This window comes from Pelodiscus sinensis, chromosome 5 (genome assembly GCF_052426305.1).
Source record: "Pelodiscus sinensis isolate ZL-2025 chromosome 5, ASM5242630v1, whole genome shotgun sequence".
Taxonomy (NCBI): Eukaryota; Metazoa; Chordata; order Testudines; family Trionychidae; genus Pelodiscus; species Pelodiscus sinensis.
Genome location: NC_143056.1, coordinates 80,258,709 through 80,282,679, shown reverse-complemented (window position 1 = coordinate 80,282,679; position 23,971 = coordinate 80,258,709). Strand labels below are relative to the sequence as shown.

Below are 23,971 nucleotides of genomic sequence, written 5' to 3'. Positions count from 1 at the left end.
TCAAAGTTTGACTCATACTAAGTGTCCATTAGGGAAATATTTAAATTTCTAAAAATCTCGGTACTGAAGCTATCACTGCAGAATGGAGCCCACTATGCACTATTCAGTGTTAACAAGTTATTTCCATTTCCAAGCCTATCTACAAGGAGAAGAACTAGAAACTGGCTTTAAAACATTCACTTCTCTCTAAGAAGGCCAGAGCCTGGCTCTGCTAGCAAAAAAGGATGGTCAGAAATGTGTGCAAGAAAAAACTAGTTCTAATTGGATGATGATTTTATACAGACTCCCATGAAACATGAGCATTGCAAATCACTCAATTTAGGACATCTCATATAAACAATGCCTCCTCTTCCACAAGAATGATCATGGACATCAACATAGAACCTGAGGAATTTTCCTGAGTGTCCACCTGGTCCATATTTGTGAACAGGAAATAAAAGTAAGTTTACAACAAGCCTTGTCTGTCATGCTCTTGGCTATGCTTTTACATTTCTCATTTCTGCCTATGACACACATTGCTGCAGTTAGCACATGTTCAAAGTCACTGACAGAAGCTGATTTTGAGCACACAGCAAAGCTTTATGCAAAGTCTATCCTCTACACAAACGTGAGAAGTGTCTTCCAAATAAAAGGGAGTTTACAAGCATTTTAATCTGCAAATATTTTAATATTAAGTTCTGCTGTGGCTTTGCAATCTCAGGGGGCTTGATTCTGCCCAGCGTACGTACCAACTATTTTGTGTATAAGGCCAAAGTTACAAATCATTAGGACACAGTGGAGGGAACCAAATACTGCAATAGTGAGTGCTACTGAGCTCCCACTAAGTGACTGCTGGTATATGAACACAAATGAGGCCCAAAAGAAGAATATGCACAAGTGCCTATTTAGCATGGTATGGGATTTCACTTAAATCAATGTTTTCTCAGATACCCATATGGCCAGTACACATTGGCAAATAACTGAACACAGAACTTAAACAGCAATTAATGCCCACAAAATCTACAATGCAGCCTTTCATCTTTGCCAGAAATCAAGTTTGTTTTAATCAGTATGCCTTTATGAAACAGCCATAATCCAAATCTGTAAATTGGGAGGTTTTTTTTTAAAAAACACCCAACAACAACGAGTTATCACATTATCTAGACAAAAAAATTTAACTGCCCTGACAGTCGCCCTGAAAGCACAACACATTATAATTACCAACCGACAGTTGAAGCAACTCAAGAACCTGGGAACATCTGCAACGGATACCATAAATCTAGCACAGACCCCCAATCTGAGGGTACAGGAATCCAGAATTACTAAGCCTTTCAAAGAAAAAAATCATTTTTAAGACAAAACTATTCCATATGTATTTGTCCCGGTTAAGGAAGAAACTTGGTCTTCTGTTCTAATCCTAGCTGTCAGTGTATCCTAAAACACCCTAGAAAATGTGTATAATTCTTATTTACCTCACATGGCCACTGTAAAACAGTGGGTTTTTTTGGAGAGCCTGAAATGACAGATGTCAAATTTCAAGCCGTTGTTCACCATTATGTGTTCTTATCCCCATAATGGAAAACTAGAAAAGTAGTGAGAGAAAGGCACATAGGAATATATACACATAGGGAAACTCAATACAAAATAGATGATTGCAAGGAAATTCCTTAACTGCATTTCTGAATCCAAAATAAGTTTTAAAGTTGAGGAAATCCTTGAGCTTACTATTTTGAATTACCTATTTCTCTTAGTGATAGAAATGTAGCCGTGTTAGTCTGGGGTAGCTGAAGCAAAATGCAGGACAATGTAGCACTTTAAAGACTAACAAGATGGTTTATTAGATGATGAGCTTTCGTGGGCCAGACCCACTTCCTCAGATCAAAAAAATTTTTTTTTTTTTTTTTTTTTATCTGAGGAAGTGGGTCTGGCCCACGAAAGCTCATCATCTAATAAACCATCTTGTTAGTCTTTAAAGTGCTACATTGTCCTGTATTTTGCTCCTATTTCTCTTAGGTTCAGTGAAGCAAACAAAACAATCACCTTGTCTTTTTCCACTCTTCTGATGAGGAAATGCCAAGATTACTGCATTCAATATACTGTATGGTACCCAAAAGAGAAGTGCAGTAGGCTATACAGAGCTAAACAATATGACCAGACCCATAGTGCATGGGTAAGCAATTTTTAATGGGGAGAGGAGCAGTCCAAGATTTGGTAAGTGGGCAAGGGACACATTTCTCTGGAGGTGTGCGAAGTCTGGGATGGTAGACGGGGTGCATAAGAGAGCTTGGGATAGAGGACTGGTATGCAGGAGGTGTGCGGAGTCAGAGGAAGTTTGAGTGAATGAGGGCATTATGATCTGGAGCAGAGGCTTGTGTGGCAGAGTCAGGGAAGGGGACAGATGCAGGAGAGGACTCTGGCCTGGAGGAGGGATGTAGGAGAAGGTGCAGGGTCTGGGAGGGAGTTGTGACATTAAGGAGGTGGGGAGAGGGGATACAGAAGGTTTGGGTGGTAACCTGGGGCAGGAAGTTGGCGGGAGGAATGGGTTGGGGTGCCAGAGGCAGGCTGTGGCTGGGACTGCTTACCTAGGTGGCTCCCAGCCAGCAGCCCTGCAGGAACCTGAGACAAGCTCCATGCCTGGCTGCTGGACTGGATGCTCCACATGGCTCTGCTCCAGCTCAGAAGGAATGGGAGGGGGGGGGGGAGGGGAGGAAGAAGGCTTTGCTCTGACCTTGCCTCTAGCAAAATTTCTCAGCTCCTATTAGCCGGAATCTGCCTCCCTGGCTTGCAGAGCAACACGGCTTTTAAAACAGCCTAAGCTGCCCTGTAGCAAGGGTGCTAGCATGGTGGCTGCAGGCCGGGTCTAGAGGCTTGGCTGCCAGACACCAGCCCTCTAGCCACCTCTTGCCCACCCCAGCCATAGTCAAATATGAACCTTCTGAAGCAAGAAGTCAATGACTTGTTATTCCCTACCTACTAAGCTTCAGCAGCTCTATAACAGAGTGAATAGCATTCCCAAAGAATTAACTGCTACTCAACGCAAAACAGAAAAAACTAAACATTTAGTTTCATTAGAGATGTGGTTTATGAATAAATGGAGACGCATTTTCAGTGCTGATGTGTGATCAGAGGCATCATTTCTCTGGAGTCCTATTGAAGGTATTTATATAACAAAAAGTGTGCTGTGAATGCAAAAAGTAAGACCGTAGACTCCGACTTAAGACTCGTGTACCTTTATTTCTTATGAAAGGGAAGGTTACTCACCTTGTGCAGTAACTGAGGTTCTTCAAGATGGTTGTCCCTGTGGGTGCTCCACCATCCATCCTCTCCCCCTCTGCTTTGGAACTGTCCGTTGTGGACAGAGAAGGAACCGAGGAGTCTGTTGGCTGCACATGCACAGTAGCCTTTCCAAATGGCACGTGCCAGCTGCACCTCATGCGCAGCCCACGGAGGGCACTGCTGTCTTAATTCTCCGACAGGAAGTGCAGTAGTGCCGAACACTTAAGGTGGAGCACCCGCAGGGACACGCCTCGAAGAAACAAAAGTTAGATAGGTTGAAGCTAGCTAGCTTCTATTACAACTTCATGATGTAAACTTGACGGTTGTGGGAAGTAAACAGAAGACAAGAAGATACCAGTCACTCTGATTAAAAGGCACAGAGAACCAACTACTACTCATCATGGATGAATCGATCGTATCCAACCAACAGAGACCTGAGGGGGCAGAAGCTTGAGGTTTTTCTGTTTTTAAAATATAAACATCCATCCCACGCTTTTACAACATCTGTAGTTTACAAATTGAATATAACTGATTTAAGGATATTTAGGTTCATAATCTTGGGATCTGGTTAACCTCTAACTTCTGCTAGCCCAAGTAGCTGAGTATTTAAAATATTAGGGGCACTACATGCCTGAAGTGAGCCATTAGTAATATAGATAAAAATAAAATATAAAAAAATGCACTCTCAGAAGCACCTTTATTCAGGAAAGAACTTGAACTCAGGAGAAAGTGCAGTCCTGAGTAAGGATGCTTTTAGGAATGCAGGCCATATGAAGAAATATCTAGAAAGCAGTTTTTTAGCTCAAACCCACAACCTTTGTAGGCTGGTTTCAACCAACTGTAATACTGGGGCAGCGATGGAGAGAAACAAACTAACAGGGGTATCAAGACAAAAATCTCCAGCATAGACAACTCTAGGTATGGGTCAGATACACACCTAACACACCAATCTCAAGGCCTTCCAGTTCTGTTTTAATTTTGCCGTAAATGTCTTCTCTCTCGAAGTCAGCAGCAATAATTTTTGTTTCCACCTGGAATTTTGCCTCTGAAAATAATAATAAAAAAATAAATGAATAGAGTTAGGTTAAAGCATGTCGCAACTCCAATTTTAAAAATTGGACATATACTTAAGGCATTATGGCTTAAGACAAATTACTATACCCACTCTTAGTTCAAAATACATTGTTATACAGTGTTACATTCATTTGTGCAGGCCAAGTGTTTTACTGCTAGGCTTATTTCATTTATGCATAAACGTCAGAGTACTACACTTAATTAGTTATATTTTCTCACCACACGAGCCTCTAAAGATTCGGCATCTTCTGTTCATGAGGATCCAAGGATTTCGCAAATTACACAGTTAATACAGACCACCCAAAATCCAGAAGTTAGAAGCAAATTTTACATATCGGCTACATGATGGAAGTTGAAACGCAATGGTATTAGGGACCCCTTCAAATATTTATACAGTTTAAATGATTCACTAACATTAGCAAGAGACATTAGCAGAAGACACTGAAGCTCAAATGTGTGTAGACTCCTGCTGCCACACCCTAATTCTGATTCTTTTTTTTGGGGGGGGGGGAGAGGGGAGGGAGAGGAATGTTTAAGAAACCAGGGAGCAAGAGCACTGAAGAAAGCAAGTAGGAAAAAAAAATACAACTATAGGCTACACAATGCAAACACCATTATTCAACACAGTGTCACTTCCACTCTCGCAGTGTAGTGGAACAAATGACATTAATAAAATATCAGAAATTGTGAAAGATTTAAGGAGAAAATGTCCCTTTAGTCCAATTCTCTTTCCATCAAAGTAAATTAATTTAACAATTAAAATCAGCACAATGACTTCTTGGACATCAGCCATACAAAGGTGGTGACCAAAACAGTTTAAATTAAGTGAAAACACCACCATTTACATACTCTTTCAGTAATTTATGCACATATATAAAAATGGTTTTAGAAAAATTGAGACCATTCATAAAAATGATCCTTTTCCATTTAAATTGGCACCATTCACAAAAAGATCAGAAGCAGCCACATTCCCATGATGCTCTCTTCCATTCAAGAAAAAATTGCAGCTCCCATGATTCTGTTGTCCATTCATGCAGAATCATGAATCTACTGCACTCAATGGTTTGCTTGCTGCTTCTTTTTTTAATAACCCTAATGGCAGACAGAAATATTTCCCCCTCCCTTCATCTTTCATGAACAGCTGCATTGTTAAAAAATCCCCAGGGAGATGTTGCTATGTAAAATGACTACGTAAACAGCATTAAGCCCCCACTGCAGCAGCAGTCTTGTGATCACGTAAGAAGAAAATCAAGTTCAACATCTTTTACTGAGAAGAAGGAAAGTGAAGAGATTCTATTTTTGAACACACCTGTTCCAATGTTAAAAACATACACATGAAATCCTACAGGAAACTGAGTTAGAGGGAACAATGTATCAAATGTGGACAAGTGGATTGGGCAGATAAAGCAGCAAAAGAGGACATTATTGCACACATACTGTCTATTGTTTGCTAGTATTTTCAGCAATTTTCATTGCCAATAAGGGGCTCTATGAAACACACATTATTTAAACAAGTTAGTCCACCACTATCGGCTTACTTCTTGTATTCCTCAAAGTACTTTTCACTAGGTTTTGTTTAGCAATACTTAGGAGTTGTTTTTTTAAAAGGTTTATAAAAGCATACCAAGATATCTAATGCCAAAGGAGGTAACCAAAAAAAAAAAGCTAAGACCGAATGCTGAATGAAGTTAATCCATATCACTGATAGGTGTTCTATGCAATCTGTATTCAAAGCTTATGAAAATTAGCAAGCTCTTAAAGGTGTAGCTTTAAAATGATTAAACAATACAGCTATAACTAATGTGGATCATCTTCTATACTGTGAAGCAGGAAGTAAGGGAAGCCAGAAGAAATGACACAATGAAAAATGAAAAAACATTGAAGTTAATATATTCAGTAAAAATGGCTTTAGTATTAGAATTGTTCTGTTCAACAAATACATTGAAGGTCAAGTTACTACCCAACTTAAGAAAAATGTTCAAGATGGATCAGAAAAATTCAAGAGGTTATTTTATTCTATTTCAACTTTCTTATTAAGATGGTATTACCTCTTCAAAGGAGAATCAGTTAATACCCAGTAAGCCAGTTATACTTCACCAGGCCACCAACAGCCTATAGTAAATACAGGTGTTTCAATAGTAGACCAGATTTCAAACACCAGAGGATTCACACACACAATAATTGAATACATCAATCGCTTAGGCAGACCTATAGTGCACCACATCTCAATCTCAACACATTCTCTCTACTTCCTCAATGATATCTACAATCAAGCACATTCCCTCAAGACTCTTCCTAGCCTGTTTCCCATGGTGGAGGTGGTGATTGGTGTATGTTTAAATAACATTGCTTGTATCTTTAAATGTTAATTCTGGACATTTTTGGTATGTTACATTAATTAAATCTTATACCAAGGATCCAACAGTTTCCTTACCCAAACAAATAATCTTAACCTGTAAGAATCTCTCTAGCCCACCCAAATTTCATGGTGATTAAACCATTAGTGAGCAACACAAAAATGGACTAGTGGCTTCATTGGCCATCAATCACCATGGTACAAAATGTAATACATCTATTTTGCTACTATTAACTATCAAAGTCAACTGGCAAGTTAAGCGTACTCACTAAGGGCAAATAAACCCCATGTGTTTTAGAATGAGCCAAGTCATTAGTGTTGACAGAAAAGGGTATTGATTCTCACCAAATATTACCATTTTGCCCTAAAATGACAGCAATGTCATTATGAGGGAGGAGGAATTTGTCAAGAGGCTGCACCAAAAGCTAAATCACTTTTGCATTCGTCCCTCTTTCCCATTTTAGGACCTACAATTCTACGTTTACTTACAAACTAATTTAAGATTTGCAATAAACAAGATAAAACTGTTTTATCTTTTATGCATTTGCTCTGTAGGTAGTGAATATTATTTCCATAATAATTATAACTCCAAAAAATGTGTAATTGTAGTGTAAGAGTTTAACTGTTAACCAGTAAATAATGTTATCAACACACAATACATAATCAAATGGACCACATATTCTAAATTGCAATTCTGCGTGAATCTTACTTTGATATACACAAACATAAAAGTTCAGGTCTAGTTTATATCCAGGTACCACAGTATTCCATTATTTTTGTCATTTTACCGCATTCCATATTATGCACAATATCTCAAAGTTCTTTTCTATTGCTAGACATGCTCCTTCACCTATTTCTGCTTGTGATTTCTTTGCATTGGGAAATAGATATTGGGCTGTTTGTTTTTACACTGCATTTATACACAACTATTTCCCCCCACACACTTCTATGTAGATTGCACATATATGCTGCTCTCAATTTGTCCTTTTTTCAAGTATCAGAGGTGTAGCCGTGTTAGTAACTTTAAAAAGAACAAGCTATCCTGTGGCATCTTAGAGGCTACTATATTAAAATGAGTTTTATCCATGAAAGCTCATGATATCAGATGAGTTGGACTGAAAATTCCCTGGAGTCTCTAATTTCCACTCCAACTCCTCCAATGAAATGGGTTTTACCCACAAAAGCTCATAATGTATCTGTTAGTCTAAGGTGCCACAAGACTTCTCGTTATCTTCTAAAGTAGTTATCATTGGGCCTATTTTTAACCAGATATAACAATTTCCTTTTTATTATTCCTAGCCAATCTGTCTACTCCAAACTGCTCTTCAGCATCTATTGGCTTATTTAACCGAGACCTCCAACTTGGCATTTTATAGGCTCTCCAAAACCTTGATAAATTGTCATATTAGAAATCTGGTTCCTTTTCTAAAGGTTGGGTCTGGAGAGGATGGGGAAAAGGAGCTATCAATTATCTTATGCCTTCTGTATAAGATCTTCTTTTCCTAAAAAGTTTCCAAAAAACCTCAATCCTCATGCAGTCAGTTTACCCTGAAGTCCGTCATCTACCCAGGTCTGCTCATGCTGTAGGAGCATGTTAGAGAAAGCTTAAATTGTTATGTTGTGTTATCCTTCTTTCTCCCCCCCCCAACTCTAATTTGTCAATTGCATTCATCTTGCTTAATCCATTAACCAGTTAAATCTTAGGTTTAACCAGTTAATTGATTAAGTGGGCTGCTGCTTAATATATGCGAGCATACATTAAACCTAGACTAAACTATCTTGCAGCAAAAACTGTTTATGCACAGTGTTGAGCAATCATAATCCTTGATTCGGGCACCAAGAAGCTAGTGCAATGGAAACCCACAAAAATTCAACAATCTTCCTAATAACTTAATTTAGCTGCCATGGATGCTTTCACCTCAAGCAGCAAGTCATCTGATCACAGAATATTAGAAGTGGAAAGGACCTTGAGAGGTCATTAAGTCTTCTGCACTATGGCAGGTCCAAGCACCATCTAGATTAGGGATGTGAACAGTAAACATCACTCTTACCAGGTGATGTTTACCTGTCCACTGCAGGCACAAGGCTGCTCCAGCCCAGGGGAGGCCATGAACAGAAGTCAGTTGCCACACCCAGAGCTGCTGGCAGGCTGGGAGCAGAAATCTCCATCCCTCCGCACAAACATGCATGGCCACTGACGGGCTGGGAGCAGAACCTATGAACCTTTTCACCCCAGCATGCAAGGCTGCCAGCTCCTGCTACCAGTCCTCCCATTCAGGGGGCTGGTAGCAGGAGCCAGTAGCTTTGTGCATTGGGGTCTAGGAGCAGAAGCAGCCACCACCTCCCTCACTCGCAGGGCTGCCAGCTCACAGTGGCAGCCCGCTTAATCAGCTAAACCTAAGATTAACCGGTTAATTCATCTCCAGGATTTTACATTCCTAGTCAATCATCCCTGACAGATGTTTGTTTATCCTGCTCAAACATCTGCAACGATGGAGATTCCACAAGCTTCCTAGGCAATTTATTCCTGTGCTAAACACTGAAAGTTAGGAAGTTTTTCCTAATGTCCAACCTCAACCTATCTTGCTGCAATTTAAGCCCATAATTTTTCTCCTTTCTCCTTGTAACACCCTTTTAGTCTCTGTATTCTCAGGGCATGTTTCCATTTACTCAAGGATTGACATTCTGGTGATTGTCTTCCAGGGTTGAATTTAGCAGGTCTAAATGAAGACCCACTAAATCGAACACTAAGGGCACCCAGTCTGTGCTGGTACTCCTCACTATTGCGAGGGAGTCGACAGGCGCATTTATCCCATCAATCTCCTGCTGTGAAGACAGTGCCAAGCTTGATTTAAAGTACACTGACTCCATCAATATTATTTACATAGCTGGAATTGCGTACCTTAAGCCCACCTTTCTCCCTGAAGTATGGGCCTCAGGGCACAGAGCACACAACACAAACCTTATGAAGTAAACTCAGAGTACTTCCTGATCCCAATCAAAAGACCAAGTGCTTCCCTTTTTTGCATTAGAAACACTGCTATGAAATATTTAAAGTCTGTGTCCACTTCTCTGACTACCAGACAGCTGATTGTGTAAGCCATGAAAGCTACACACAAAAAATAATTTCTGAACCACTTAGTAAAAGAACTGATTTAAGGGTAATGGAAAAAACATCCCAAACATCTGCTCTCTCAATATAACAAAATGGAATTCAAACTTTTTTAAAATCAATAATCAGTTCTGTAGAACACTTATTGCTTTAAAGAAACTACACAAATAAACACAGCCAAGTATTTTAATTAAGAGATACCATCTAGTGTCTGGCTATGGTGCAATACACTCCCACATGGCTTAGTGCCAGCTCTGGAATAGCAACACTAATGCTGCTGCCCTAATTGACAATGCAGACTAACACACATTAATTTGGCTAGTCCATGTAATAGCAGGTATGCTAGCATTTCTACCAAGATGCCTACCAAGTTACAGATGTTTCCATACAACTCTACAGCATAGTACTAGTAACCTAAGGAATAAATAGAAGTTGAAATAAATTATAGTTGATAGAACAGTTCAGCCTGTGCTTGTATTGCAACCGAAGGCTCCACATAGGGATGTCATACTGTATCAGTTTCAGCACATAACATATAATGAGATGCCTGGGTAAGATTTAAGACATCTTGCCATGTTAACTTTAGAAAGTAAATATATTTTGGTCAAGAACCATAAGGTATTTCTGGTTTCATTTCATGTGAGTGAAATCTCTGGTATACACAGTATTGCCATATGTACAGCCTTAACTAGATGTATCACCTAATTAGATAACTTTTTAGAGACTGCATCAGAAGGGTAACAACTCTTAACATAGACCTAATAAATGAGAAAGATTTGGAGTAGGTCTCCACTTAAAGCTAGGGCCATGATTCCCAGCTCAGACACACTAATGCTAGCTCTCATCAGGCTAGTGTACTAAAAATAGCAGCATAACTGGGGCTGGATGGCAACAGAGCGCAACAGCAAAAACTAGCCACCCCAAGTAACATTTGTCTGAACTCCACTACTGACAGCTGTAGTAAGATGAAGGCCTAAAACATAAGCCAATGCAGCACAGGCCTGGTCTAAGGCCAGAGGCCTAGTTACCAATGGACAAAACGTGGCTAAGCTGTGAGCAAGAGGCAGGCCAGCTCACAGAACTGGGCACAAACATGGCTAAGTGTGAAAAACATTAATTGGTAATAGGCCCAGGTACAGAACAGTAATTGGCACTGGTCATAAGTGAAAAGCACATGATATCACCAATTCATTAAAAAAAAAAAAAGACGTTGGTACCCACACCTCACAGATACAGACTCAGGTTCAGGAAAGGGTCTACAATGACAGCATGATGGATAGAAATAATCTAATCAAACTATAAGGTACTGAGTTTGTAGCATCTAAGTAGCATCACAGGGTGGTAACCGGACAGAGTCAGCAGTGCAGTGTGATTTGTTGTACCTGTATATAAGGCGGTGTCTTGAGGGGACAGTCTTTGGATAACCTGGGGGCAGTGGAAATTTCCCACTGACTGAGTCATTCCATTGTGGCAAGTACATATGCATAGTGGTTCAGTAAAGTCTACTGGCAACTTAATTACTGTACTTCACTTAACAATAAACCTGGCCTTGCACCTTCAATCCTTATCTGGTTTGTGGTCTTTGGGGGCTCTCTTGGGGTCTGCTGTGGAGACTAAGTGCACAAGTCAACATAGCAAACACCACTGTTTATATATGTGGTTATCATCATCATCATCATCATCGTCGAAGTCAGAGATCCGTGAGGACACCTCGGCAATAAATCCTGACTTCCCTCCTGAAAAACTACAACAGCTGCCCATGCTACATTACTTTTTGATCATGTGAGGCTGGTGAGTGCTAGTGTAAGCATGTTTAAGTTAGCCAAGAATCAGACACCCAGCTCAAAGTTTATACGTACTCTTAGGTGTTAACATGAGCAGTGTAAAAGGAAGTTACTCACCCTGTGCAGCAACGATGGATCTTCGAGATGTGTCCCCGTTGTGCTCCACTTTTGGTATTGGGCTTGTCCCTCATCACAGATTGGAGAATTTTTCTAGCAGTGACTAGTTGGGCCGCCCATTTGCGAGTCCGGCACATGCATTTCACACCTATGGAGTTCATGCATGCGGCCCAACTTCCCTCAGTTTCTTTGTGAACACCCTGTTGCATGAGTTGAGTGAAAAGAGGAGGGTGAAGAACAGTTGTTACTACACAGGATGAGTAACAACCTTTTCTTTTTTGAGTGATGTCCCTGTGGGTATTCTACTGTTGATATCTATCTAGCAGTACCCTAGAGATGGAAGGTGGGCTTTGGCTAGGTTTTATGTGCAGATGAAAGGACTGCGTTGGCTACTGCAGAGTTCACGTTGGCTTGTAAAGGGATTGTGTAGTGTTTCATGAAAGCGTGATTAGAGGACCAGGAAGCAGCCCAGCATATGTCCATGAGCAGAACACATTTCAGGAAGGCTTTTGATGCTGTCACCGCTCGGGTGGAGTGCATCTTAGGAAGCATACAAAGCGGTGTGCCTCAGAGGGAGTAACATCGGAGGATACAGGCTATTACCCATTTTGAGATCTGCTATGACGCGAGTGGCATTCCCTTGGAATGCTCTGCCAGTGAAACAAACAGGGTCTGTGACTTCTGGAAGGGTTGTGTATAGTCTACATAGAATGATAATGCCCTTCAAACATCTAGAGTGTGTATGACAGCCTCTTCCTGAGAGGTGAAAGGCTTTGGGTAGAAAGTTGGAAGGAGGGTAGGTTCATTGATATGGAAACTCAAACTTTAGGGAGAGAGGAAGAAAGAATGCGGGCAGAGAACCACTTTATCTTTGTGGAATATGGTGTAGGGAGGGAATGCTGTGAAAGCAACAATCTAGCTAACTCATCTTGCAGATGTGATGGCCATTAGGAACAGTGTCTCAAACAGCCATCTGTAAAGTACATGAAGTACCAGTTCCAAATTCCATGTGGGAAGAATCAGTTTACAGGGTGGATTAAGGTTATGTAGTCCTTTGAGGAATCTTTGAGATAGGGTGCATTTAGCTTTCCTTGCAGTGTTCCTCCCACCTATAGAGGGTTTCTTTATATTCTCTCACCCTTAGGGTACGTCTAGACTACATGCCTCTGATGACAGAGGCATGTAGATTAGACTACCCGGCATAGGAAAATGAAGCGACGACTTAAATAATCGACTTGATATTTGTTGCCCACAGGCTGTAAAAGGGGCATAGGCGATGATGGAATACAGCATATCTGAAAGGCACTGTCTGAGAGGAGAGATCATGCAGGCCCTTGACCAAGGCCTCAAACCTGCTGTTTAGAAGCTTGGTGGGTAGACAAGCGAGTGTTATGGTTCATCAGCGCTGTTTTCTTAGCCTGGAATTATTGTTATCGAATGGGCTTTGTTGTTGATGCCTGCCAAAGGTGAAATCTCTGTGCCTTGGGTAGCTTGCGATATGGGGAGTATACATCTCCAATGTGATCCTCGAGTCCTTGCTCAAATGAAGGACTTTGCCAGTCTTTGCTGCAAAGAGTTTATCTTTGTCAAATAGCAGATCTTCCACTTTGGTGTGGAGCTCTTTGGAGACCCCTGCTGCTTGTAGCCACAATGTGCATCTCATTACAATAGATGTTGCAGTTGAGATCACAGCTGTATCAGCAGAGTCGAGTGCCATTTGCAGCACTTTGCAAAAGGTAGAGTAGCCTTCCTGGACTACAGCTTTTAGTATCGGTCTTTTGTCATCAGGAAGGTGCTGCATTAATTCTGCCAGTTTTGAATTGTCAGTCGTGGTTTGCTAAAAATGCTGTATAGTTGGCTATCTGCAACTGCAGCATTGAGGAGAAGGCAGGACTCTGGCGGGTGTTTGCCAGATCTCATCCACTGCTTCTAGGATCGCTTCATCTAAAGCTAGAGCAATCCTTGACTCAGTGGATGGATGAAGATTTTTCAACAATTTGTGTTGTTTTTCCTGGAACCTCTGATATAGCACTACCTCCTGGCTCGTTACAAGCCTTTTAAACAAATCCTGGAATTGCTTCAGGTCATCAGTTGGTCACAGGTCCTTGGGAATAACAGCCTCATCTGGTGAGGAGAAGGAGATGGTGGTGTCAGTTGGTGACAACTCGGTGGTCAGTGTCTGGGTCATTGATAATCTGTCCCCGCTCTGTGTCCATATCCATTGTACAGGAAGGAGAGGTGTGAGGGCACAAAGGAGGCAATGACTTGTAGGCCAGTGTTGACGGTGCAGTAGGTTGGTGCCATGTGGGTGTCCAATGGTGGTATGGAGACTGGCAAGGTGGGTGATGTGGATGATAGGACCACTCAAGGTACCATGGGGGATGGTGTGGATAACGTGGCTGGTGTCTACTGTAGGGTGATTGTGCTTTGGTTGGAGAAAAGTGCTGAGATGAGAACACACTCCTATGATCCCCTTCGTAGTCACTGTAGTGAGTGTACTGGCGACTGTGGAGAAAGAGGAGAGCCACGTAATGAGAATGAGGTTAGGGAACAGTGCCCAAGAGGGGAAGCATATGGAGGTCCATATGTTGGTTTCATATGCAGCATTGATGAAACGTATACCTGTGTGTGCACCATAAGACAGTGACAGCTGTGCGCTGGTTCCTGCGGTGCTGATGAGGGTAGCATTGGCGCCGACAGTGATGGTACCTACTCAGGGCTCGGCATGCGTGGCACAGGTTTTGTTGATTTTGACCTGGCTTTAGTGGGTGCCAGTCTCAGAAGGTGCCTGCAATGCCAGAGTCTTCTCGTAGACTAAGGTCAGAAGGGACCTTTGGCACTGGGTCTCTTGGGTGCCAAGGTAGTCGATGCCGCAGTTTGATCACAGCACAATTTTGGCTCTGCCATCAATGTTGCACGTGGTCATGTGGTGCTCCAAGTGCCTGATTTGTCTCCCCTAACCAACTCCTGGCGGCATGGAGCCAACTGGAGAGGCCCTTCTTTTAATGGAAGGCTTATGTGCTTGCAAGCTCTGTGTTTCCTTCTGCTTTGTAACAGAGTCACCTGCAGCTCAAGTGCCTTATCGAATAGTAACTTGTATATCTTGAGCTCCCTATCTTTCCGGGCTCTGGCTGTAAGGCTACAGCAGAGAACACACCTCTGGGGCACATGTGCTTTTCCTAGACATCGAACACAGGACTTGTGTCCATCTGATGGAGGGATAAGGTCGCAGAACTGTTCACATTTCTTAAAACTGGGGGAGGTTGGCATTTTGCTATTACCCTACTCTTTTCCTCTTTCCTGCTTTCTTTTTTTGACACAGTTGTATGACCAGCAGTTCTTATTCTGTGGGGTTTTACTCTGATGAGCCGTGGGTTGTCTGTTTTGGTTTTCTGTCATCTCTCTCATTTCTTAATTTTTTGTTAATTTTTTTTTTAATAGCGGCAGGTTAGCAGCACACTGCCTCTTAGAGGCTGTGTCAATTATTTACAACAATTATGAAGAAAAAAGTATTTTTTTTAAACTAAGTATTACTAACTATAAAATTACAAAAAGTATTTAGTTAAAAACGGTTTACAACTGAATTCCTATCTACAGAGAACTGCAGAGGAGGAGAGGAATTGAGCTCCGTCCGCAACCAAGGGCGGTCAAAAAGGAACTGAGGGGAGCGGGGCCACATGCGCAAACTCAAAAAGGTGCAAACAGCATGAGCTGCCCTCATGTATGCGTGACCTAACTAGACGCTGCTAGAAAAAGTGTCCGATCTGAGGCGCAGGATAAGCCCAACACCAACAGTGGAACACTCACAGTAGTATCACTTGAAGAACAATTCAAGTATGTATAAAAAAATTTAGAAGCTCTCTGCAACTAACTAGTTATTCAGCACAATACCTTTTAAAACCTGAAGTTCTATTTTTTAAAATTACTCGTGTCCCCCTCAACTTTCAGATAAATATGTTGGAATAAAATGTGTTTCAGCACAAAAGCCAAGGCCCATAAAACCTACTAGTAATCTGAAATGTCAATGTGTATATGAACAGTTAATGTGATATGTCATCACATGCCAGCAATGCTACTCCCCATGTATATTGGTCAAACCAGACAGAGTACATGGCAAAGGATAAATGGACACAAATCAGACATCAAGAATGGCAACACACAAACCTGTAGAGGAACATTTTAACCAACCTAGAGATTCAATCATGGATTTAAAAATAGCCATTCTTCTATAAGACAGAGGGAGACAGCTGAACTGAAGTTCATTTATAAGGTTCAATACTTCAGAGGGGTAGCCGAGTTGGTCCGTAACAGGAAAAACGGATAGTCTAGCAGCACCTTAATAACTAACAAAACATGTAGATGATACCATGAGCTTTCCATAAGTACAACCCATTTTTTCCGATTAATGAAGTGGGTTGTACCCACGAAAGTTCGATACTATCAACCTAAGTGTGAAAAAAAAGATCTTAACTGGTAAATGCACTACCAAGGCAATTTCCCTGACTTTGATATTCACATTTCCATACCAAATACTGTGAATGAGATACATCCACTCTGACTTAGAGTCATTAAATTGGCCCTACGATTCACAGATAACTTCTTTTGCTGTTATACATACACCCCAGATTCTGTAATTTCCACTCCAACTCATCTGATTAAGTGGGTTTTACTCACAAATTTTTTTACCTTTTTTGGTGTTTTTATTTATACTTGCTTCTGTTGCCCACCTCCTAAAATTCTATTATATTAATGTATCAGTTGTGGACACAACATTTTTGAAAAGTAGCTTTTAAAAGCATCAGATCAGTAGAAAAACCAGCATTTCATAGTAAACTCTAGACTACTGAACATATAACATGTATCAAAAGGGCTTTACAAACCAATTCTTGTGTCCCAGACAGTAAGCTTTCGTAAAAATAATAATGCTTAGCCTTATAATTACAAAGTAAAGTGAAAATATCAAGTGTGAATTGAGGAAGTTTGTCTGCCAGAAACAGGATACAAACAACCTAGAATAATAGCTCCACATATGAATTTACTCTATCCATCCCAATGCTTGTTAAGTCATCATCATGCTTCGAAGTGTCACCATAGTTATTTCAGCTGATTAAAGCGTACAAGCAACATACCACAAAGATGTATACAATCTGATCCATGCTTCATTATTATTTCAATGACCATGAATATGGTCTACAGACAGATCCTAGAAATATTCCACTGCTTCCCCTTCCATACCAATTTAATCCTGTGAATGCTGCAAATATGACCAAAAATGTACCTACCTATCTAGTATGAATCTTCTGGTGTTAGTGACTTTTTCAAATACAGACCCTCTTAAATGTAAAATTTTGCATAGAGAAATTTGTATATACTCACATAAGTGGCTTAGGGAAATACTTTAGCTCTTTTGCCAATCTTTTCAGGAAGATTACATATTATAGTTTATCACCATTTGGTGATCTGTGATGGACAATGCTACAAATTCCCTCCCTGCTTCCCCGTTACCTCAACATCATTTTAACTGCCTCTCCAAGGTGGTTTTAACAGTCACATTGCTGTTTCCAGATTAATTAGCATGAAAAATCTATGTCTATTTTTAGTTTGATTAAGTCTGAAAGGGCACTCACATTCCATGCCTTTTAAGTATTCCTTTTTACTTTTTGTACTGTTGTCTGCTTGCTAGACTATATACCATATTTTCCTGCGTACAAGGCGACCCCCTAATTTTCCAGTTAAAACATAGGTTTTGGCCTATACTCGCCGTATAAGACTACCCCCCCTTCCGAGGCAACACCATTTAATAACATCAGATTGGATTTAAATAATTTTAATTAAAATGGTTTTGACTTACCGGTACTTAAAATCCTCATCATGTTCATTCTCTGACATCATAAGTTCATCAGTGACATCTTGTGGTACATTTGTAAGACAGTCATCATATGGATCTAATTCCGAATCAGATGGTGTGGCTTCAGCTTCGGCTTCCCCTTCATCTTGCCACAAGAAGTCGTCCTCCATACCATCCAAAGAATTTGATATGCCACACTTCTTGAAAGACTCGATTACTGTTTCTGCATCAATATCATTCCAGGCTTTTATGACAAAGTTACACAAAACATCCAATTGTGGCGCACGCATGTTTCCTCCTTTTGTGAATGACTTTTCGCCGCTAACCATCCACTCATTCCACTGTTCTCAAATGCGATCTTTAAGTGACTTGTTTAGGCACACATCCAGTGGCTGTACCAATATGTCAATCCTGCAGGAATAACTGCCGCATCTGTGTTTATTCTTGCCAGCCTTTTCTTTGTGCTGGTAGTTAAATGAGCCCTGAACATATCCCACACCAGTAGGCTACGTTCTTGACGAAGTCCACCTGGTCGCCTACTCCATACATTATCAAGCCATAGGTTTACCCATTCTTCATCCATCCAGCCTTTTTCATTCACATGTACAAAAACTCCAACAGGGAACTTGATTTTCGGCATTGTTTTTCTTTTAAAAATAATCATTGGCCTTAGTTTGGCGCCATCAGCTCTACATGCTAGTACCACTGTAAAACTGGACTTCTCATGTCCTGTTTTAATTAACACTGTTTTTGCACCTTTTGGATTAACCGTTTTATTTCCAACCATATCGAAATTCACAGGAGTTTCATCCATATTTCCGATCTGACTTAACGCATAGCCATGTTTCTTGCGCTGTTGTAATACGTATCGATGGAAAAGACTTACTTTGCCGTCAAGATCTGCAGGTAATTTTTGTGCAATTTTGGTCTTTTGCCTCAGTACCAGATTATGCCTTTCCAAGAACCTAGTACACCAGGATACAGTGGCCTTAAATCCTTTGCTGTGATCTGGGTTCGATTTGGCCCACTGAAGTGCAAACATACGTATTTTGTTTCGTGTCACTATATAACCATTTTGACGATGCTCATGTACCATGTCTGCTACGTGCTTTTCAAGTTCTGACCAATGTGGGGTGCCTCTTAATGCACACTTACTACTTGGCATCCTCTTTAATGCATCTTCATTTGCTTTCCAGTCTCGGACCATCTTTTCTGTTACTCCATATTGACTTGCAGCAGCACAGTTATTATGTTCCTTGGCAAAGTTTACAACTTTCAGCTTGAAACTGGCTTCAAATTTCCTTCTTGCTGGAGCCATGATGGGGTCTTTTCTACCAGCCATTTGTTGTACACCCACTTACAGAACGTCCCTAATCTTTTAGGCCGCTGGATGTGCGGTAATACAGTACTGTAGCTTCGGCTACATACAGAACGTCCCTGTGCTGATACTGTATGTACCGCGCTGAGCCAATCCTGGCAAGCGATGTATTCTATTAATGCATACAAAGCCTGCTCGGATTGGCTGAGTCAGAGAGGCGGGCTATTACAACCTTTACCAATCCAAGCAGGCTTTGTATGCATTAATAGAATACACCGCTTGCCGGGATTGGCTCAGCACGGTACATACAGTATCAGCACAGGGACGTTCTGTATGTAGCCGAAGCTACAGTGCGTTTATACCCGGCGTATAAGACGACCCCCGATTTTTTGGGGATATTTTTTAGTATAAAAAGTAGTCTTATACGCCGGAAAATACGGTATATATTTATATGCCTAAACAATATAGGCATTTAAAACTAGAATTGTAAAGCAATTTTTCTTTTATTAAAATGGATACCATGAGCTTCAAAAAAATTCTCTACAAGTTTGTTACCTACCACTGTTATAAGTCACACCTATGATTAATACTGTACCCAGTGTATTTGAATTTCAGAGTATCTGAAGTATCAGTTAGCAAGGAGAACACTACGGCCTAAACAATTCCTTAAACTGTAAGTATATTTTCCTTTGTTTCTAAAGGCCTTTTCAGGTAAACTGCCCCTCTCCCCCCCCCCCACCCCCCATACACACACACAATTACAAAAACAAAACCTATTTCAGTGGTTCTCAGCCAGGGTTGTGTGTATACCTTTGGGGATATGCAGATATCTTCCAGAGGATACATCAACTCATCTAGACATTTGCCTAGTTTTACAATAGGCTGAAATGTAAGTACAATAGTTATAGTCCAATTGATTTATTTTACAATTATATGGTAAAAGTGAAAAAGCAAGTAGTTTAAGTGAGGTAAAACTTGTTGAAAGTCATTGACAGCCAATTTTAGAAAGCTAATCAATTTCATGAGATTCAAGTTGAGTGGTCTTTAGGTCAAAACCTTGCACCGTGTTTATTTCACTTTTTGAAGCTATTTAACAAGCGTGTGCCAAGTCCGACAACACAGTTTACTATACTATATCAGAAAATAAGCAGTGTGGCTATTGTACTAAAAAGGTGTACTTTTAAAATATCTTTATTTCTAGGTTACCCTCAGAGATACACAGTAGATATTTTTCCTGCAAGTTTCAATATGGAAACCATTTTGTCAGAGCTAGAATTTGACAGCAATACTTTCTTAGTATTTTATTACTAGTACTATATAACAATGGTGGATGGCCAGCAAATAGAAAGCATCATTTTAGTTTGGATATTTTATTTCAAGTACACAGCACAGTAGGTGAAAATGGACAATACTATAGCTATACATTTATGTATTTATACAAGCCAACCCAATTCAAAGTGACTTAGACCATAGCTATTTATCAATTGCTGTTTGTTTACAAACTGCTTTTCCTAGGCCTCAGTGACTTTCACTTCTACAACAGAAAAGGGAAGAAGGGAAAGTTTCCCATGAAGCCTATAAAGGATCCAAGTGCCCAGACAAATTCTTCTACTCAAATTTATTAAAACAAACAGCAAAGAATAAGTTCAGGATCTGTCCAGCTTCTCTCCTTGCTCCCTAATTATTTCAACTGCTCTAGCATACCAATCCCCAACAGCCTCTCTCACCAACTAGAGTCTGGACAAAAATGGCCATAAGTTCCACGGAAGCCTGCAAGCAGAAGAGAAACGCCCTTTAGTCAGAAATATCTTATTGCTAAATCAGAAAGAGGAGCACACAGACTCTTCAGCCTCCTGAAGTCTTAGTGGACATCTACATTTGGAGTTTTAGAGACTCTAATCACAAATCTGGCCATCAGACAGGCTGTTTTAACTGATCTGTAATTCAAAGAGGGAGGGAGGGCACCCATCAAACCAATTAATACTACATCTAGGTCCCAAGAAGGAGATGCTCCCTAATTAATTTTAAAAAATGCAGTAATCTCTTACAGGAACCTGGTTCCTGTTGTGAAAATATGATTTGGCCCTGGTCTAGACAGCAATTTATAGACATTGCTGCTACTGTACCCTAACTGAACAGAAGGACAGTCCAGAATGTTTCACCTCAAGTAATTGGTCCAGTATTACTGGCACCGAAGCCATCAACTCTGAAAGCCGACTAAGCTGCTGAGATACAAAATCTCTTTCATTTGGCCTCAGATTTTCCTGGATATATTAGCTGAAAGATTTCTTCAAGCAGTTGCCAAACCTACCAGAAGTAAGGGCATTTTAGGTTTTGTACTGGGGAGTAGTGAGAACCTTCTAAAAGATCTTACTGTAGGAGACAACCTTGGTTCAAATGATCATGCACTAATTCAGTTTAAACTAAATGAAAGGAAAAACAAAAACTCTGCAACTAGGGTCCTGGATTTTAAAAAGGCAAACTGGAAGTGAACTGGGTTGAAGAACAAGGACTCGAATGTGGAGGAGTCTTGAAATTACTTTAAGTCAAAGCTGTAAAAAAAGATATCTGAAGCCTGCATTCCAAGTAAGGTGAAAACATTCCACGGGGAAGGACTGCAGATCAAGATGGATGAGCAAACATCTCAAACAGAAAGTCTACAAGGAATGGAAGATGGGAAGAATCAGCAAGAAAAGCTACCTCTTGGAGGTCAGAAAGAGTGAAGAATAATGAGAACAGCCATCCAAGAGTACCAATAGGGGCAACAACCTAACTGGCTTTGAGACTGAACTTGATAACTTTATGGAGGGGATAACTTTATGGTACAAAGAAACTGCGTACAATGGCTTGTAGCTGATCACTGACTGCTAGTAGCAAATATCCCCAACAGCTCAGCGTGGCACATTAAATGGGGAGGGCTCTCAGTTACGAAACAAAGTTCTTTCTTAGGAATACAGCTATTGGTTGAACCAAGAGGCCCCTTTCATGACCACCAATGTAGAAACAGATTGAGCAGCTATAGCAGCAGCATCCAGAAAGATCTGCGGTGATGTTCTAAAAAGAAGCTGGCCCTCTAATTACTGTATGGAATTATTCCCTCTGCTCTATAGATGCTCAATAAACAAATTGAGCTTAAAGTAATTGGTGTGATATTTCACCACCACCATCTGATAATTGGCAATTCTTAACTGTAGCGTCACAGATAAATATAATTTGTGACAACAAAAATCAGAACACTTCTGATCTTTATCATATGGCACTGATTTAGCATGGGGCTGCCTTCCACATTAATTTACAGTCTCAACAACTAAGGAGTTAGGAGAGGGCTGAGAATAACTGAATCTTAACAGCCCTTTTACAAATCAACAGAATTTGTGTTTAAGTATACCATATTATTTTGCAAGATCTCATTCATAGGTAATGCAAGTTTGGCAAATAGTGCTGTATGAAGAATATAAGGCAATTTATATTGTGACTCCTTACTCTTCACAAGTGAAATCTGAAGCCAGGCTGCAATTCCACTGAAACTGAGTGAACATTCAGAGATCAAGCAGTTCTTGGTACCGAAAATGGATCAATACAGAACAAAAGGCAGTCAGGCACTTCTGCAAGGTCCTTGAACAATCTAAATTCCTGCAGTGCTACCCTAGTAGTCAGTACTGAAGTGATAATGGCAGAGGGAACATACAAGACTTTATGCTGTTGGTCTTTTGCAGTACTGAAATGCTAGGTAGCAATGATGTGTCTGAACCAACCATTACTGACTCAGAAGAGTAGTAACTCAGTGAGTGTTGCAAGTACATGAGTGATACCAACTGCTTGTGTCACCCAATGGTTTGCAAAGCAACAGACCAGTGGTCTCCAAACTTATGTACAAGAATACTTAAAATTTTAAGTGCATTCCAGGATCTACCTCTAACCCAAACACCCTTGCCCTGTCTCCTTTCCCACCCTCTCTCAGAGGCCCGACGCTGCTCACTCCACACACACACACACACACACACACACACACACTTTCCTTACCCCTCAATGTCACCTGGCTGGGGCAGAGGGTTGGGAAGCAGTAGGAGGTTCAGATGGCAGACTCAGTCAACAGACTGGGGTGCAAGAGAGATCAGGGCTGGGGTAGAGGTTCTGAAGCAGTGGGACTAAGATGAGCACAACTCTGCCTTGGCAGTGTGCCATTTCTGAGAGTGCCTGGCATGTCCCACAGTGGCTCCTGAGAAACGAAGGGGCAAGTGGTTCCATGTACTGCCCCCCACCATCCAGATCCCCAACACCAACACTTCCCATTTGTTTCCCCATCCTGGCCATGGGGAGCTGTGGGAGCAGTGCTTGCAGGCAGGGGCAGGCCAGTGGGTCTCCACATGCTATCTCCCCCAGGAAGCTGCAAGCAGTGTTCCTGTAAAATGAGCACTTGGACAGCTGTCCAGGAGAGATTCTACTGCCACCCAGCTGATTGGCAGAGTGCCCACAGCCAACGACATGTGTTTCTATTGGTAATGCACAGCTGGACATGCCTCTGTGCACATAAAATTAATCTCACACAAGGATGGAAAAAGTGAGGGAACACAGGCTACAGGGATATGATAGTTGTTTCCAGATGTGGCTAGGTGGGGAAGTCTTCTTTAGCCCTACTCCGCTGATGTACTGGTAGTGGCTGATTTACCAATTTGGCTGCAGGAGCCTCAAGGAGATTCCAGGAAAATCACAGCCAATGTTCTACACGTGTATGGAAAAAGTTAGAGGGAATGAATTTTTGTTACGGGCACCAACATTGAGGTCATGTGCACACATGAACCACCAATAGAAACCAAAAACCCAGATATATTTTTTAAAAATTGCCAAAGGGATAATTATTCTAGCCACAACAAGTTATGCGTTTTAGAATTAAATAAGCACAAGATAAATAAAAATTCTGAAATGCACAGACCAATCAAAAGCCTAAAATAACACTCCGAAAAAAGTAGTAACAGCACAAATGTGTTGGGTTCTGTACAAAGCATGCTACAGTCAGATTACTCCTTGGTCTCATTTGAATGTTGTCTCAGGATCTTCAGATGGGGGATGAAAAGGAGCACCAATAGCACACTTAGTCAGGATGCAT

General features: G+C 40.9%; 1 protein-coding gene across 2 annotated transcripts in view; it reads right to left on the bottom strand.

The window, feature by feature from the left end:
* Positions 1–23,971, bottom strand: part of HSD17B12 (hydroxysteroid 17-beta dehydrogenase 12) — a 156,843-nt gene that overhangs the window by 63,127 nt on the left and 69,745 nt on the right. The window contains exon 4 of one of the 2 annotated variants that reach the window (XM_075927517.2): positions 4,193–4,300. The exons of the other annotated variant lie outside the window; for it this stretch is intronic. Within the exon in view, the coding sequence (XP_075783632.2) occupies positions 4,193–4,300 (108 nt within the window). The remainder of the gene's footprint in view (positions 1–4,192; positions 4,301–23,971) is intronic. 2 annotated transcript variants of the gene reach the window in all.